This window comes from Cervus elaphus, chromosome 15, assembly GCF_910594005.1.
Source record: "Cervus elaphus chromosome 15, mCerEla1.1, whole genome shotgun sequence".
Taxonomy (NCBI): Eukaryota; Metazoa; Chordata; class Mammalia; order Artiodactyla; family Cervidae; genus Cervus; species Cervus elaphus.
The window spans coordinates 84,102,663-84,118,373 of record NC_057829.1 but is presented as its reverse complement, the minus strand read 5'-3'; the positions used below and the strand labels follow the sequence as shown (position 1 = coordinate 84,118,373).

At 50.8% G+C, this 15,711-nt stretch overlaps 1 protein-coding gene across 18 annotated transcripts in view; it reads right to left on the bottom strand.

The window, feature by feature from the left end:
- Positions 1 to 15,711, bottom strand: part of TACC2 (transforming acidic coiled-coil containing protein 2) — a 227,539-nt gene that overhangs the window by 30,187 nt on the left and 181,641 nt on the right. For 7 of the 18 annotated variants that reach the window (XM_043926874.1, XM_043926880.1, XM_043926884.1 and 4 more), the window contains 4 exons: positions 7,178 to 8,489; positions 5,267 to 5,302; positions 3,071 to 3,131; positions 1,660 to 1,954 (listed from right to left, as the gene is read on the bottom strand). In XM_043926874.1, coding sequence (XP_043782809.1) covers positions 1,660 to 1,954; positions 3,071 to 3,131; positions 5,267 to 5,302; positions 7,178 to 8,489 — 1,704 coding nt within the window. The remainder of the gene's footprint in view (positions 1 to 1,659; positions 1,955 to 3,070; positions 3,132 to 5,266; positions 5,303 to 7,177; positions 8,490 to 15,711) is intronic. The other 11 variants (XM_043926881.1, XM_043926885.1, XM_043926882.1 and 8 more) reach the window with 4 other exon arrangements.

Sequence of the window (15,711 nt, the reverse complement as noted above, 5' to 3'; positions counted from 1 at the left end):
GAAGAGGAGGGCTGAAGTAGAGCTGAGGCCAGATCCCAGGCCCCCAGGGTCACGGTGGAGTAAGATGGTCACTGTCAAGCCTCCCAAGCCCCCGGCCACAGGGCTAACCCGACAGCCAAACAAAGCCTCCATTGTTCAGAAAATATAATGCCCTGAAGTTCAAGTCTTTCAACATCAAAATACAAAAAGGCGTGTCATAAGATAAGCATCCACAGTCTCCCCCAGACTTGAAATGGCTCTCACTGTACCACTCAGAAACCTCAGGGCACAGAGCAGGCCACCCAGGCCCCGGGTCAAGAAGAGCCTCCAGAGGAAGCTTTCCAAGTTACAAGGGCAGCAGTGGAGACAAAAGCATGGAGCGCAGACTGTGGACACAGTGCGGGACGGAGAGGGTGGGATGAACTGAGAGAGCAGCATGGAAACGTGTAAATTACCAGATAAAACAGCCAGTAGGAATCTGCTGTATGATGCAGGGAGCTCAGATCAGACACTCTGTGAAAACCTAGAGGGGTGGCTCCGACGGTAAAGAATCTGCCTGCCATGTGGGAGACCTGGGTTCGATCCCTGGGTCGGGAAGATCCCCTGGAGGAAGGCATGGCGACCCACTCCAGTATTCCTGCCCGGAGAATCCCAGGGACAGAGAAGCCTGGCGGGCTACAGTCCATGGGGTTGAAAAGAGACAGACATGACTGAGTGACTACACTTTCACTTTTCACTTTCAGAGGGGAGGTGGGAGGGAGGATCAAGAGGGAGGGGACATACGTACACCAACGGCAGATTCATGCCGATGTATGGCAGACACCAACGCAATATTGTAAAGCGATTTTCCTCCAATTAAAAATCAATAAACTTTAAAAATCTCCTTGGTTACACCCCTGCTCCACCCAGGTGGGGGGCAGGAAGTGGCCTGATAGAGATCACGGTTCCTTATTAGCAGCAAAGAAGTGGAGATAGGGTTTCCTTGTATGATTGTCCTCATACTGAATGCTACTCAGTTTTTAAGACTTGCTAGAAATTAAGATCTCAGAAAGGGAAACTCAGATCCATCAACGACAGCCCGGAATACTGGAATGACGGCTCAAGACTAGGCTCACAAGCCCCACATGAGGTGGGTGGAGGACAGGCCCCGTGAGGACTAGGAATGCAGGGTACCATCATATCCCTCCCTGGAAGGTTCTAGTTGCCGACTTAAGATATATGGATTTTTCAAGCCAAAGAACCAGGCAGACAGCTGCAAGTCGATACATGTTAAGGGGGAAGAAGATATGAATGATGTAAGTGACACGCCTAGGGCCTGTGAGAAGGACCCACGGTTCTCGTTGGCAAGTCGAGGGGGAGCCTCTGGTTTAGGGCTTGAGCAGAAGGTGCAGGTCACATGGTGGAAGGTCCCTAGGGGCCAATGAACTGTGGGGACCCCGAGAGGCCCCCGGGCCAGTTTACCCAGCTGAGCATTCGACACAAAATCCTCAAGGAACAGAAGCCAGACAGCTGAGAAGGTACAAAGCTCGGGGGAGCCCAGGGCCAGGTGTTAGAGGGCGCTCTGCTAGCTCTTAGCAGGTGCCTACAGCTCAAGGGAGAGCTGGGTTCAAGCCTCAGGCTGTGTTAACAGGCAGCCTAGCTCAGGGAGCCCCGGGAGGCAGCGATCCACAGAACAGGTACCTGGCTTAGCGGTTTCCTTCCTGGCCTTTTGCTCCCTAGGGGCAGTGGTCTCCAAGGCAGGGTGGGAGTCCAGCTGGCCACCAAGTTGCTTACCCTCCGTGGGTGAATTGAATTTGGTCTCGTTCACGAAGGTGGACAGGTCCGAGGGCTGGGGGTAGTCCTGTTTGTCAGCCTCCAGATCCACCGTCATGCACGTCCACTTCTGATTGGTGACCGCCAGCTTCTCCTCGTCGGTCGCGTGGACCACTGCCGAGATCACGGGCGGCGTTTCCGGCGTGGCCGCGGGGGTGGGGTCCTACCAGGAGAAGGGAAGCTGTCTCTTCTCTCGTCCCATCTCTGCGCCCACCCCAGGGTTTGGGCCCCTCTACCCAGGACGGGACCCTGTCACATTCCTCTGCTCAAAACAGTTCCAAGGAAACAAATTCTTTCCTCTATGAATTTCCTTTTCTGATGGCTTGTTTCAGGGGGTGATGACCATGGGTTTAAAAAGGAATCAGGATTTTGTGTTTTGATTATTTGAGACATTCCTGCTCATTCACTTTGAGAAAAACAAAGAAAAATTTTACAACTGGCACTTTTATTAGGACAACTATAGTGTTATGCCCACAAAGGGCTGGACATCAATACCACTGACATCGCCCAACAATTGTCATGCCTGACACCAGAGGTAGAGAAAGTGAGTTTCAGCCCCATCTCCACAGAGGTGTGCAGCTAAGCAGGGCAGGGTGGGAGCCCAAAGATGTTACAGCAGACGTGGCACTGGACCCAAGACCCCTCTGGTGGGGCTGGGCGCCTCTCTGCAGCCCCGCCCTGGCCAGGGTTGGCCTGGCTGGGGTCTCACTGGCTTGGATGAGGGCAACAGAGGAGATCTGCTTGTTTTATGACCTTGAATGGCCTGACACACATTCCTGGTCTGTAAAGAAGGTGAGAGGAACTGGTAAGAGAGAGACAGGGAGCTGTATGAAGAAAGAGCCCAGCCCCCATTTCTTTAGGGGATGGAGTCCCTTTTGCGCCCCAGTCCGGTGCTGGTTACACAATCCAGTGCTCCTCACGCACGTTCGTTCTTTCTCACTGTACATGCTTTTATCTCCACAGACTTCCTCAACTTGATATTTAAGGATGTTCTCAGCAGATTAACTGGCCAGAACGGACCAGCACGATTCCCAGAGAACTAACATTTTTCCTGGGCATCTGCCAATTCTGCGGACATTCTCTGCCATTTCCCCAAGGGAAGTGATCAAAACCAAGTCTTGCAAACACTGAGGGACCCTCCATGAAGGAGACAAGGACAGGGTGTTGGAAACATGGCCGTGATGAGCAACTGACTAGTAGGGGATAAACACCCATCAGTCTTGACTCCCCCCCACCCCCGGGCGATGATAAAATGATAAATATCAAGGGATATTTATACCTGAGAAGGTGGATCAGAGAGAGGAGACCGTTTTGGCGACTTTTTCACCCTAAACGTGTCACTGGAAACAAAATGAGAAATGTAAACACAACGGACAGAGGCACGGAACATTCCAGAGCCGACCGAGGCCCACAGAGTGACTGCTGAGTATCTGGCCCAGACCACCCTCCCGTCCACACCACCCCCACACCGACTGAAAGACGTCCACAACTGACAATCCATTCTGATTTTTTAACAGATACTGTTGCCCTCGAGGGAAAGATTCATCAAGCCTGAAGTCTTTTGAAGACATGCCATTGTGGAGAGCTGACCCAGAAAGTGAAGCTAACTTTGCCCAGATGTTCTTACTTTAAAAAAGCAGAATCTAGTGAGCGGATTAACACATCTGCATTCATCCAGGAGGGTCTAAACCAACTCAGGTGGGGGAGGGGATGTGAGTTCATGACACCCATGAACAGGAGCCAACTCTGGAACAGGAGTTCCAGAACACCCAGCCGACACAGCACTCAAACAGCTGAAGGAGCCATGCGGAAATAGGAAGGGAAGGTCTGGGTCTTCGGCGGGAACTGGAAGATTCCCTCCTACATGCAGGAACTCTGAGCTTAATGGGTTCCCGCACCTCTGACCTTCTGGGTGGGATTCTGACTAAAGGCAGGGCCAGGGGTGACATCATTTTTTTTTTTTCCATTTATGGTAGAATACACATAAAATTTACCATCTCAAAGACTCTTAAGTGTACAGTTCAGTGAAGTACATACACACTGCTGTGCAACCAAACTCTAGAACTCTTTTTTCAGAGACGAGATCATAAGAAAAACAAAAGCCTTTCCTAATCACCATTAACGACTCTGGTCGCTTTTTTCTCCTTCATATAAATAACTGGGGTTGAGGGTGAGGGAGAGGAGGACCTAAGCAAAAGAGACATCCGCTCAGATTCCTGAAAGAGTCAGAAGGAAGGGATTTTTTAGCATAGATGGTTCCATTATGTCTACTGGGTGATCAGGGGGGTCATTTCCACAATCAGAATGGAGACTTCTCCACCTGTAGACCGGCCTCTGCCCCCTGGTCTCGGGCCCCTCAGTGGTCTGGTCTGGCCCCCAGCAAGGCAAGGGCTTAGGGGGGGGGTCCCCTCATCTTACACTCCCCCTCCCCCTCTCCTGCTCTAGACAGTAACTACATGGACAGAGCAATTGGACACCAAGTTCCTCCTTGTGTTTGCTCAGATAAAACCCTCCAACAATGGCATTCAGTTATGAAAGAAATACTATAAATGGTTATTTAGAGCATTTGTGGCATCTGTCATGCGAACAGTGCAATTACAGCTTGAAGCATATATTTATTCATGCATATAAATATGCAACTGTGTATTTTACAGTTGCTAAGTGGCTCTAAAATACTGGAGAAATCCCTGGGGCAGAAGAGACCCTGAGAGACTCCACTCTATCCCAAGGCTGCTGGGAGCCTGGGACCAGGCCAGCTTCTCTTGGAAAGATGTTGAGGCAAAGAAGATGCCTGTCCATGGGCCCTTGGGAGCGGCCTGCAAGATCTCCCACGGCCCGGAACGCACAGCAGTACAGGCACAGAGGTGGTCAGACCTGTTGCTCTGTTTCCCTCAACAAGGCAACCCCCAGATGGCATGGCCCGGCGATGGCCCTCACAGCCGTGTGCTCCACCCTGAGCTGACCCTGCATTTCAGGGGGCTCCCATCGGTCTCAATTTGAAACAGCCCAAATGTTTCTGCTTCACATGTAGCCAGAACAAGCAACAGCAGTTCCTGCCTGTGATGGGACTGGATGGTTATTTTAAGGTGAAGCCACAATACTTTGAAAGCAATCGCCTACTTGTCCCATTTAAAATGGAAGCATGGAATGAGAGTTTAAAAAAAAAATGTATGGGTTTCAGATGAAGACATTCAATATGCAAGGGGGAAAAAAAAAAAGGTTCCATTCCTGACAAGCAGGCAGATGTTGGATAATCACGTTTTCACAGCCAAGCAGTTCCACTTATGCTAATCACTATGAAACAGACAAATAACCTCTGCTACTGGGAAGCCCCATGCCCCGTCATTCCCAGGCCCGCCACAGAAATATGTAAGCAGCAGCCACAGAAAGGAAATAAAAAAGAGCTTGGAAGCAAAAGCAAAGGCAGGAAAAAGCACATTTGGCATAAGAGGCAGATTCCGTTAAATTTACTTACAACAGAGAACATACAGACATCACATCTTCAACCATCCTAAGACAAGAAGACAAAGAAAAAGAGAGACAGACAGAAGGAACTGACAAAAAAGATAAATCTGCAGATGACTGGTTATTAAGGGGTTAGGATACAACAGCCATCCAGTGTGCGGCGTGGGCGTGGGGGCTACATCCCAGCTTTCTGGAGAGGAGCTGTCGGAGAACACCTTCCTCCCTTGGTTCCAATTATCCCCTAAAGTGTTGGTGGCTCCAAGAGCCTTGCCACCCCAGTGAAGGACTCCTAGCCATCTGCACCAGAGGTGAGACCTGGGGATAAGCAGGCTTCCCTGACTACAGTCAGCTCTGGTGACAGAACAGAACAGAACCAAGCTGTCTTGTGGGGAAGGAGAAGGTGGTGGCTTCAAGTTGACTCATCCCCCAAAATGAGGGAAATGGCTTTGTGGTGTGGGCATTTCCATTTTCTCCTGTTTGTGGCTTAAAATAAAGCTTCCAACACAGATTCTAGGGAATCTTTAAGAAAGGCCTGGTTTAGCCGCTGATCTGGAAAAAAAAACCAAGTCCACATTTTTGGCCAGGACTGTCTCCCATCCACCACCACCCAAAGTCAAAGCCTGCTTAGAGACCATCTTCTCAGAAAGCCTCAGGTTCTTCTCAAATGTCATATGCTTGGGGGCGGGGGCAGGGGGTGCAGAAGGAGAGGTAAACAGGTTACCCTATCTTGATCTGTACCAGGCAGACTCAGAGGGGCCGGCAGTCATGGTCTGTTCTGCTGAGATGCCACCAGAAGCTGGGTCTTCTGGTCAAATTATTGATGATACTTCAGTCGAGAGCAAGGAGAAAGGCTCCAAGCATCAAACCACACTACACTTGGACCAAAGCCCCGAGGATGGACCTGCAGCCATCTAGTTTGGAACCTGGGCTGAACTCCAGGGGCAAGGACACGTGTATCAAGAGCAATCCACTTGGCCAGGGTCTGGACAGCAGACCTGATCACTCACGGCCTCCTGGAGACTATGGGGACCGCTTCTCCCTTTTAGGTTCCATTGATCTTTTTTGGATCCACAGGGCCTGTGGACTCTCATCTATGAAGATGACTAGATAAAGGGGCAGAAACAACATGGGTGCTTCCTACAGGGTAGATGGGGTACAGGAAGGGGTCCAGACCAGGCCTCTCACTCATGGGCTTCTTGAGTCTATTGCGTTTGCCTCTTGGGCTTGTTGCTGTTGTTCATTCACTAAGTCGTGTCCAGCTCTTTGAGACCCCATGAACTGCGGCACACCAGGCTTCCCCGTCCCTCACTATCTCCCTGAGTTTACTCAAACTTATGTCCATTGAGTCAGTGATGCCATCATCACTGACTGAGTCAACCATCTCATCCTCTGTCATCCCCTCTCCTCCTACCCGCAGTTTTCCCCAGCATCAGGGTCTTTCCAATGGGCCAATGTCTCATTAAAGGGCAGAAACAAATACAGAAACAAATTTTAACAATATTTTAAAGGGCGGATCCCTTAGTTTCCAGGCCACTCCAAAAAGCAATTCATGTGTTAAACAGAAAATGCTAAATCACCAACAGGGAGGCTGACCAGGCCACCACTGGGCTGCTCCCTTTCCATGGATTCCCCCACTCTCTCCTGAAGTTCAAGGTCAGGTCTTCAGCTACAAGTAAAGCTTCAGACCACTAACTGATTGAGGCACGAGGTCAAGGACTCTAGACCCAAAGGGATGTAAGGATGGGACACGCCACCACCATGGGTGGAGAGCGGAATGACAACAGGTACCCTGATGCAAACACGGTGGCACTGTGGCAAATGGGGGGTGCCAGGGCAGCCCAGGTTTCCAGCCGAGTGAGCAACAATCACAGCCAGTGCCCAGCCCTGCCTCTGCCCGTACCACCTGCACCCCTGAACTTACGTCTTGAGGGGCGTCTTCTTCTTCTTGGCGGGCTTGTTCAGCCCATCCCCGTCCACTCCATTGGCTTCAATGGCACTGGCTGGGATCTCAAAGGAGGCTGGGGATTTAGAAGGTGAGCTGGGGGCCTTAGAGCACGTCTTAAAGGGATCAGTGGACTCATCACAGGCGTCCGGGTCAAAGTTGTAGGATTGTTGGGGCAGTTTGGGAGACTCCTGCATTTTTGAGGTGGAAGAAAAAGGGTTAAAATTGGGGTCATCCCACTTGTCAATATCAAAGGTGTAGGTACCTTTCGCAATAGGGATGTCATTGGGTTCAGCGGGGGACCTGGTAGGCGAGGCAGGGGTGTTGTCGAGTTTTTCGGGTGTTTTTTTCATCTTTGGCCTCCTTAGGGGCATTTTGGCAACCGGCTTTTTGCCTATCTTTTTGGTGGGAGGCGGGGTTTCCTGCTGGGTGTCCCAACTACCCTTGTCCTCAGAATAGTCAAACTCCAGCCTCACTGAGAGGCCTTTGGCTGGGGAGTCCTCTTGCCCCCCACTATCTGATGGGGTCACCTCCACTGCCTCCGGGACCGTGGCCGGAGGCAGGGTTCTCCTTCCAATGGGAGGTGAGTTCTGCACTCTGCCACCCCCAGAAGTTGGGGGGACAGCCCCTTCTGCACCCTCGGAGTCCAGAGGGCAGGCCGCCTTGGGGGCAGCCGCAGGTTCTAGGGGTGCCTCCTCCGATAAGGCTGATCTAGAACCTTCCGCCCTGGCCGGTTCTGTTTTCGTGTCGCCTATTTGATTCTCTTCGCTGGGGTCGGGGCTCTCTCCGGTGGGCTCGTGTTGCGTCTCTTTCACTGGGGGGGTTTCGGGGGGTTTCTTAGTGGTCTGTTTCTTTTTTAAGGAAGGTGGTCTCGGTTTCTTAGTTCGCTTAAGGGTACTGGAAGCACTGCTCGAACCCGCGCTGTATGCATCCGCGGCCGGGGCCGTGGCCTCGGGGCTGCCCGAGCAGGAAGCACCATCAAAGTCACTGGCTTGCAGGCTGAGCGAGCGGGACAACGTCGACTTAGCGGTGGGGACGGAGTCCGTGGACTTCCTCCGTGAGTTCACCTTGCAGTCCTGATTCTTAGGGTCTGAGGGGCGAGGCTCCAAGGTCTGAAGGTTATCCACCAGCTCGATGTTGTCAAAGTCCAAGTTGTAAGTCCCGCTGCTGGCTATCGGCTTGTCTTCATCGAAGACGGCGGAGAAGGAGTGTGACGGGGGATGGAAAGGACTGCCTTCCAGGGAGCTGCCGCGGGGGCCATCGGGGACGGAGACGGGCTCAGAGCCGCATCCTGAGGGAGCGGAGACAAAGCCGTCAGTGAGGGATACAGGACACTCATCTCGTGCCAGACCACCACCCTCCAACAGCAGAGCCCCAGGCCAGCCCGCCCACCCCTCAAGGCGCACGCTGCTTGGGTACAGATCCTGCTCTCACCAGGCAGCTCCAGGCCCTGGACAAACAGACCCTCAGCTTTCTCATCTGTAAAATGGGGGCAATAAGAGCTGTTTAAAGGATACCTTTAAACACTGTCATCTGAAACACATTACCCGGACTTCCCCAGTGGTCCAGTGGCCAACACTCTGCACTCCCAGTGCAGGCAGCCCAGGGTTCCGAACCCTGGCTGGGGAACTAGATCCCACATGCTGCAACTAAGGAGCCCTCCTGCTGCAACTTTAAAAAAAGAAGAAGAAAAAAAAAAAACCTGTATGCCAAAACTAAAAATTCAATGAACATCGATGCTCCTGTGTGCCACAACTAAGGCCTGACACAGCCAGAAAATAAATATTAAAAAAATTTAAAACACATTTACCAAGTGCCAGATCAAAGCAAGGCAGCATTCTGGGCATTGGGGCCTCCATAATGAACAAAATCCTTGTCCTCCTGCAAGTTAGGTTCTTTAGCGAGAAGACAGTCAAGAAGCAATAAACAAGTAACATGTATGGGCTGTCAGATGGTGGTAAGTGCTAAGGAAAAAAAGAAAGTCAGGGTAGGAGTGTTGCAATTTAAAAATAAGGTCGTTGGGCAAAGCCCTTCAAGGAGAAAACATTTAATCCAAGATGAGAAACATGGTAAAGGTGTGACTGGTGGGCATATCTGGGGGTAAGCATCTAAGGCAAAGCAAACAGCAAGTGCAAATGCCCTGGGGTTGGTCCACACATGGGGTCTGCAGAAATACCACAGGCCAGTGCGGCTAACGTAAAGGAGAGGAGCAGGAAAGGAAGATAGAGAAATAATGCAGGTAAAACATAGTGAGCCTTCAGTAAATATTAGCTGCCATCATCATCCAGCCTGCTCTAGAGTATGCACCGCCTTTAAGGGCAGGCCCCAGGCAACTGCAGAAGAACTAAGCTTATGCATCTGCCACCTGTCCCGACTCTAGGCACCCCCTGAAATCTCTCCCTCCAACCCTACCTGCCACGCCTCTCTTCTCAACCTCCCTCTCATCCATTCTCTCTCCATTTTTTGCAGCTTCCTCCCAGCTTCTCGGCCCCCTCAGCCAATGCCAGCCAAGGATGCTGCTTCTTATTTTAAAACATGCTGTGGATGCTCTGGGCTTCCCAGGTGGTGCTAGGGGTAAAGAATCCACCTGCCAAGGCAGGAGACAGAAGAGATGCAGGTTCCATCCCTGGGTTGGGAACATCCCCTGGAGGAGGGCACAGCAACCCACTCCAGTATTCTTGCCTGGAGAATCCCAGGGACAAAGGTGCCTGGCGGGCTGCAGTCCATGGGGTCGCAAAGAACTGGACACGACTGAGCACACAGGCATGTGGATGCTCCAGATGCTGGTCAAGAGATAGTCCATCACCTCATGGCCCCGCTGCTCCACAGGGATGCAACCAGCCTGGCCTTGTCTCGGCTGCCCTGGGTTCTGCCTGCACCCTGTGATGCCCCACATGCACTTCTGGCTTCACAGAGACCCTGGGCAGTCTAGATGCCAGAAGACGATTGGCCAGAAAACTAAAGATGTGTAAATAGACAAAGGGGAGCAAACGTTGCAAAGTGGTCTACAGAAGAAGGAATTAAAGAGCTGGCACAGGGACTTCTCTGGTCCAGTGGTTTGGACGCCACACTTCCACTGCGAGGGGTGGGGCATGGGTTTGATCCCTGGTCAGGGAACTATTAATAAGATCCTGCATGCTGCACAGTGAAGCCAAAGAGGAAAAAAAGAGAGAGAGAGAGCTAGCGTATATATGCCTTGGGCCAGCATTCCCAAAGTGTGTTTCACTGACAACAGTTATATCCTGCAGTACCCAACCCATCCCCTGCTGGAACAGTTGCCAGATAAAACATAGGATGTTCAGTTAAATTTGGATTTTGGATAAACGAATATGTTTTTTACACACACATGTCACAATCACTCATTGTTTATCTAAGATTCTAAATCAACTGGATGCGCTGTACATTTGTTTGCTAAATCTGGCTGCCCTAACGCCTCATTCCAACAAATGAACAAGGTTTGGGAGATGCTTGCTTCCCTGAGAGCTCAGTTGGTAAAGAATCCGCCCGCAATGCAGGAGACCTGGGTTCAATCCCTGGGTTGGGAAGATCCTCTGGAGAAGGGAAAGGCTACCCCCTCTAGTATTCTGGCCTAGAGGGATCACAAAGAGTTGTACATGACTGAGCGACTTTCATTTTCTTTTTCTCTTAACACCCGAACTGGCTTCTTACTGTAGATTTTCTCAGGGCCGCTCACACTCATGGCTGCAACTCCGAGGCAGTGAGCACTTGGCAGAGAACCCCAGGAGATGAAGTGCTGCCTGGGAGATGACCTGAGACACAAGGAAATGTCTAGCCTCTTGAGTTCAGGAGCTGGTCTGATTTATCTTTTGTCTTCCCTGGACCTGTCACACTTTCTCTTGCCGGCTGAATAAATGCCTCTTGCATTGAGATGACCTTCTGGAAGCAGGTCTGTTCATCAATCATGGTTTCAAACCTTCCCTTCTTTTCGGCATCCAAAGCCACCCCAGGCCCTACTTGGAGCAGATGTCCTAGAAGATGGAACCTCTCAACCTTTTCCGCCAAAAGATTCGCCATGTCTCAAAAACACTCCTGATTCATGCTCATCTCAAAAGATGTCCCCTCCCTCCTCCTTTCTAAAATCAATTTCCTCCAGAGACTTGCACCCTCCTTCCATCAGCAGTTGTCTCCTCTTCCTGTCCTGGCCACACAGTACAGAGGGCACAGAAGAACCAGGGAACAAAGAGGACCTGCTGTTTCAAGTGGGCCTTGTGGGAGGGAGAAAGAACCTCAGTGCCTCCCATCATTTCCAAAGCAAAGGCCAAAACTGCCGGCCTGCTTTCTCTCAGGCTACTAGGCACACCCCAGCAGCCTTATGAGGCCCTTCAGATGTCAGGAGTTCTCCCCAAACCACGAAACATGCAGCAGATACTCAGCTTAACCATCTGCTCCCTCTTTTCCCCAGAAGAAAAGCTCTCTGACTGCCTAATGTGGCTTTCCTCTTTAGACGTGACATACCATAATTAAATCATCATGGGCCAGGAAATCGAATCTTGGTGCAGGGTTTCTAAGCCTCTGCCCTGTGCCCATGTCATGATGGTAAGTATTTTGTCTCAGTGTGTGTGTGGGGCGGGGGGAATATTGTTCATTGCAGGATATCTAGAAGAATCTTTGGCTTCTGCTACAAGATGCCTTTACCCTCCCCAACCCTGAACTGGGACAATGAAAAATGTCTGAAAGCCTTAGTTGATCAGTTGTGTCCGACTCTTTGCAACCCCACAGACTGTAGCCCACCAGGCTCCTCTGTCCATGGGGATCCTCCAGGCAAGAATACTGGACTGAGTAACCTGTCCCTTCTCTAGGGGATCTTTCCGACCCACGGATCGAATCCAGGTCTCCTGCATTGCAGGTGGATTCTTTTTACTGTCTGAACCACCAGGGAAGCCCAAAAATGTGTCTCAGTTCAGTCGCTCAGTCGTGTCCGACTCTGCAACCCCATGGACTGCAGCACGCCAGGCCTCCCTGTCCATCACCAACTCCTGGAGCTTACTCGAACTCATGTCCATCTAGTTGGTGATGCCATCCAACCATCTCATCCTCTGTCGTCCTTGTCTAGAAATTGCCAAATGTCCCCTGGGGTGGGGCACAATAACCCCTGGTTGAGAAGGCCCTTCAGCTCTCTTCAGAAGAAGCCCCAGACCAGAGCAATGGGCCACTGCCACATTCAGGCCTTGATTTCCCACAGCAAGTGTGGGCCAGCTGGATTCCCAGTCGCCCTCACTGGACTTCTAAATGCTCACACACCATATCAGCACGAAGACAATGTATTCCTTCATTCCTATATATTGGGGCTTCCCTAGCGGCTCAGCGGTAAAAAATCCTCCTGCCAACTCAGGAGATGCAGGTTTGATCCCTGGGTTGGGAAGGTCCCCTGGAGAAGAAAATGGCAACTCACTCCAGTATTCTTGCCTGGGAAATCCTATGGACAGAGGAGTCTGGCAGGCTATAGTCTACGGGGTTGGACTGAGCACACACACACACGCATTCCTATACATCAAATAACCTGGGTGCCTACTATATGTCAGCCACTGGGAGGCATGCTGTGGACACAGAGGTAAGGAAGGTCAGGACCCCAGAGGGATCCACCCCACCAGGGCAGACCTGGACAACGCTTGCCCTGGCTCCAGATTCTGGCTCAGTCTGAGGACAAAGTCAGCATCCTTGTTTCACGACGTTCAAAGGCTCGCTAGGTGGCCCCCAGCTGCAGCTGTCCAGCTCAGGCCACCAAAACAAATCCACAGGCTGAATGAAGAGCTCTGGAGGCCGGAAGCCCAAGGTCAGGATGTCCCCAGTCCTCCTTGACTTGCCAACGGGCATCTTCTGTCTGTATCGCACATGACTTTTGCTCAATATGAACTCACCCCCAACGTCTCCTTCTCTCCCCCAACTGTCTTCAAAGGTCACATCACTTAGCCTCACTGACCGCTTCTAACTGGAGCACTTCCGCCAGCTGCTCTGCATTTCTCTCCCCTCCCCCCACCCCGTGAGCTCACCCTGGGCAGGAATCCACGGGCCCAGAGGCACAAAGGTGCTAACACAAGGCACCCTTGCCCTCAGACGCTTAGCTTCATCCAATAGTTCGAAAGGGAAATGGTCCCGTAAAGAGGGAGCACAGCTCTACATCTTCCAAGCATACGAATAATGGGGCTTCCCTGGTGGCTCTGATGGTAAAGCGTCTGCCTGCAATGCGGGAGACCCAGGTTCGATCCCTGGGTCAGGAAGATCCCCTGGAGAAGGAAATGGCAACCCACTCCAGTACTCTTGCCTGGAAAATTCCATGGACAGAGGAGCCTGGTAGGCTACAGTCCATGGGGTTGCAAAGAGTCGGACACAACTGAGTGACTTAACTTACACATATGAATAATAATAAATTGTAGTTAATAAGGGCTTCCCTGGTGGCTCAGTGGTAAAGATCTGCCTGCAACACAGGAGCCCCGAAACATGCGGGTTCAATCCCTGGGTTGGAAAGATCCCCAGGAGGAGGAAATGGCAACCCACTCCAGTATTCTTGCCTGGAGAATCCCATGGACAGAGGAACCAGTGGGCTACGGTTTATAGGGTTTATTCCCACATCTCACTGGGAAGCAGGTGGTGAGATGCCCCACACATAGATGCTTGGAGCCCTGGGGAATCCTTCCCTAATCCGAGCTGGGATGAAACATGCAAATGACTTAGCACAGGTCTGGTACATGGCGGACGCTAAATGGAGCTATTGTTTAATTATGGGACATATCATTATGTCCTTCCATGGCCAGTCCTGAGTTCTAATAATGCAGCCACCCTACAGCAACCAAGTGTCCTGATCGCCGAAGCATGAGAAGTCGGAGTGGAAAGGATCTTAGAGGACTCATGGGTCACTCTTTTCATTTTACAGATGAGAAAACTGGACTCAGGTAAGCCACATCCCGGCACAGCCCAGAAGAGCCGCAGAGGCAAGGTGGCCACCAGGGTCTCAGCCATCCTCCCGTCCCATGGCGCACAATCATGCAAAGCCCAAAATAAAGTGATGAATTACTTTGCAAAATGTAAGTTTCCAGGAGGAAAAATCATGTCCTTGTTCACAGCCAAAGGTCTCATCTATTATTTCCTGAGGTTCTCTTGGTACCTTTAGCAACACCCCAGGCACTTCGCAGAGGCAAACCAAACAACAGATGTTCCCCTCTTGCCCTTTCTCTCCTGTGGTTCCCAGAAGGATGCTTTCTTCTCCTCCACAGGCATGCACGGCCACCTCCCCACTCTGGATAATGTCCCATGATGTCCACAGAAGGGACAAGCAGATCTTTCAAATGAATGCGGCAAATCAAACAGACTTCTGTGCAGCTCAAGCCAGGGGACTTTAGGCAGACACAATCCTGACCTTCAGCGTCCTCACTGTATAATCCACATTTAGCCTCACTGTAGTTTTCCAAGGAGGAGAAGCATAAAGTCAGACTCCAACCGGTGCAATCAAAAGTTCTGTGAGGCTGTGACTCATGGCCATGCACGGCTCCAACCCCTTCTGGCGGGGGGTCTCTCTTAATCCTCCATAATATTCAATCTCTCAGAAACTGCCATCTAAGCCAGGGGCGGGTATTGTGCTTGAGTGTGTGTGTGTATGTTAGAATGGAGATTGTTCATCGCTTTATTGAAAACGAAGTAGGCAGGAGGAACAAAGACAGGCTGAAGAAAAGAATGGGGGTGGCAAACCATCCCCAGAAGCGATCGGGACATGAAAAGCTGGAAATCCCAGAGGACACATGCATGCTGGCAGCAGTGACCACCCTTGGGACGCCGTGTGATGCTCAAGGATGGACCACACTTTGTCTTAGGCCTTCGTTCTCCTTCTAACATCCTTTCTAAGGTATCCCACACATGCAGAATATGAACTTATTACACCCATAAAAAAGGATCACTTGTTCTTAATTGGATGTTTGATGTAAGGATTAAAATGTATTTGTCATTCAGCCACTTTCCACTAAAACCTCAGGGTGAAATTTCTACGATATTGTAGGAAATGGAATTTTTACATACTTTACTATATGCAAGAGAGAACCCAGGGGTGCAAAAGACTCTCTGAGAACTATAAGCAGCCCCTCCTGCTCCTTCCCCACCTTTTTTTTTTTTCATTTATTTTTATTAGTTGGAGGCTAATTACTTTACAGTATTGTAGTGGTTTTTGCCATACATTGACATGAATCAGCAATGGATTTACATGTGTCCTCCCCACCTTAAAAATCAAATAAATTTCCATCATCACCCTCTTAGAGCTTAGCACCTAGACTAACGGCGCCGAATCCGGTACTACTGATAGCTGTCAGAAAAGGGAGACTATGAAAACTGTATTCATAGGATCCCAGCAAAGGAGTCTCCTCCTCTCCCCCAGCACCAGGGAGCACATGTGCTTAGGAACAAAGTCCCAGGAGTGTCTGCCTTTAGTCAACGGCCAGGCTGAAGCCAGAGCGGGTGGAATGGATCCCACCCATTTCTTTCTAAGACCAACATCAAGGTCAAAATGG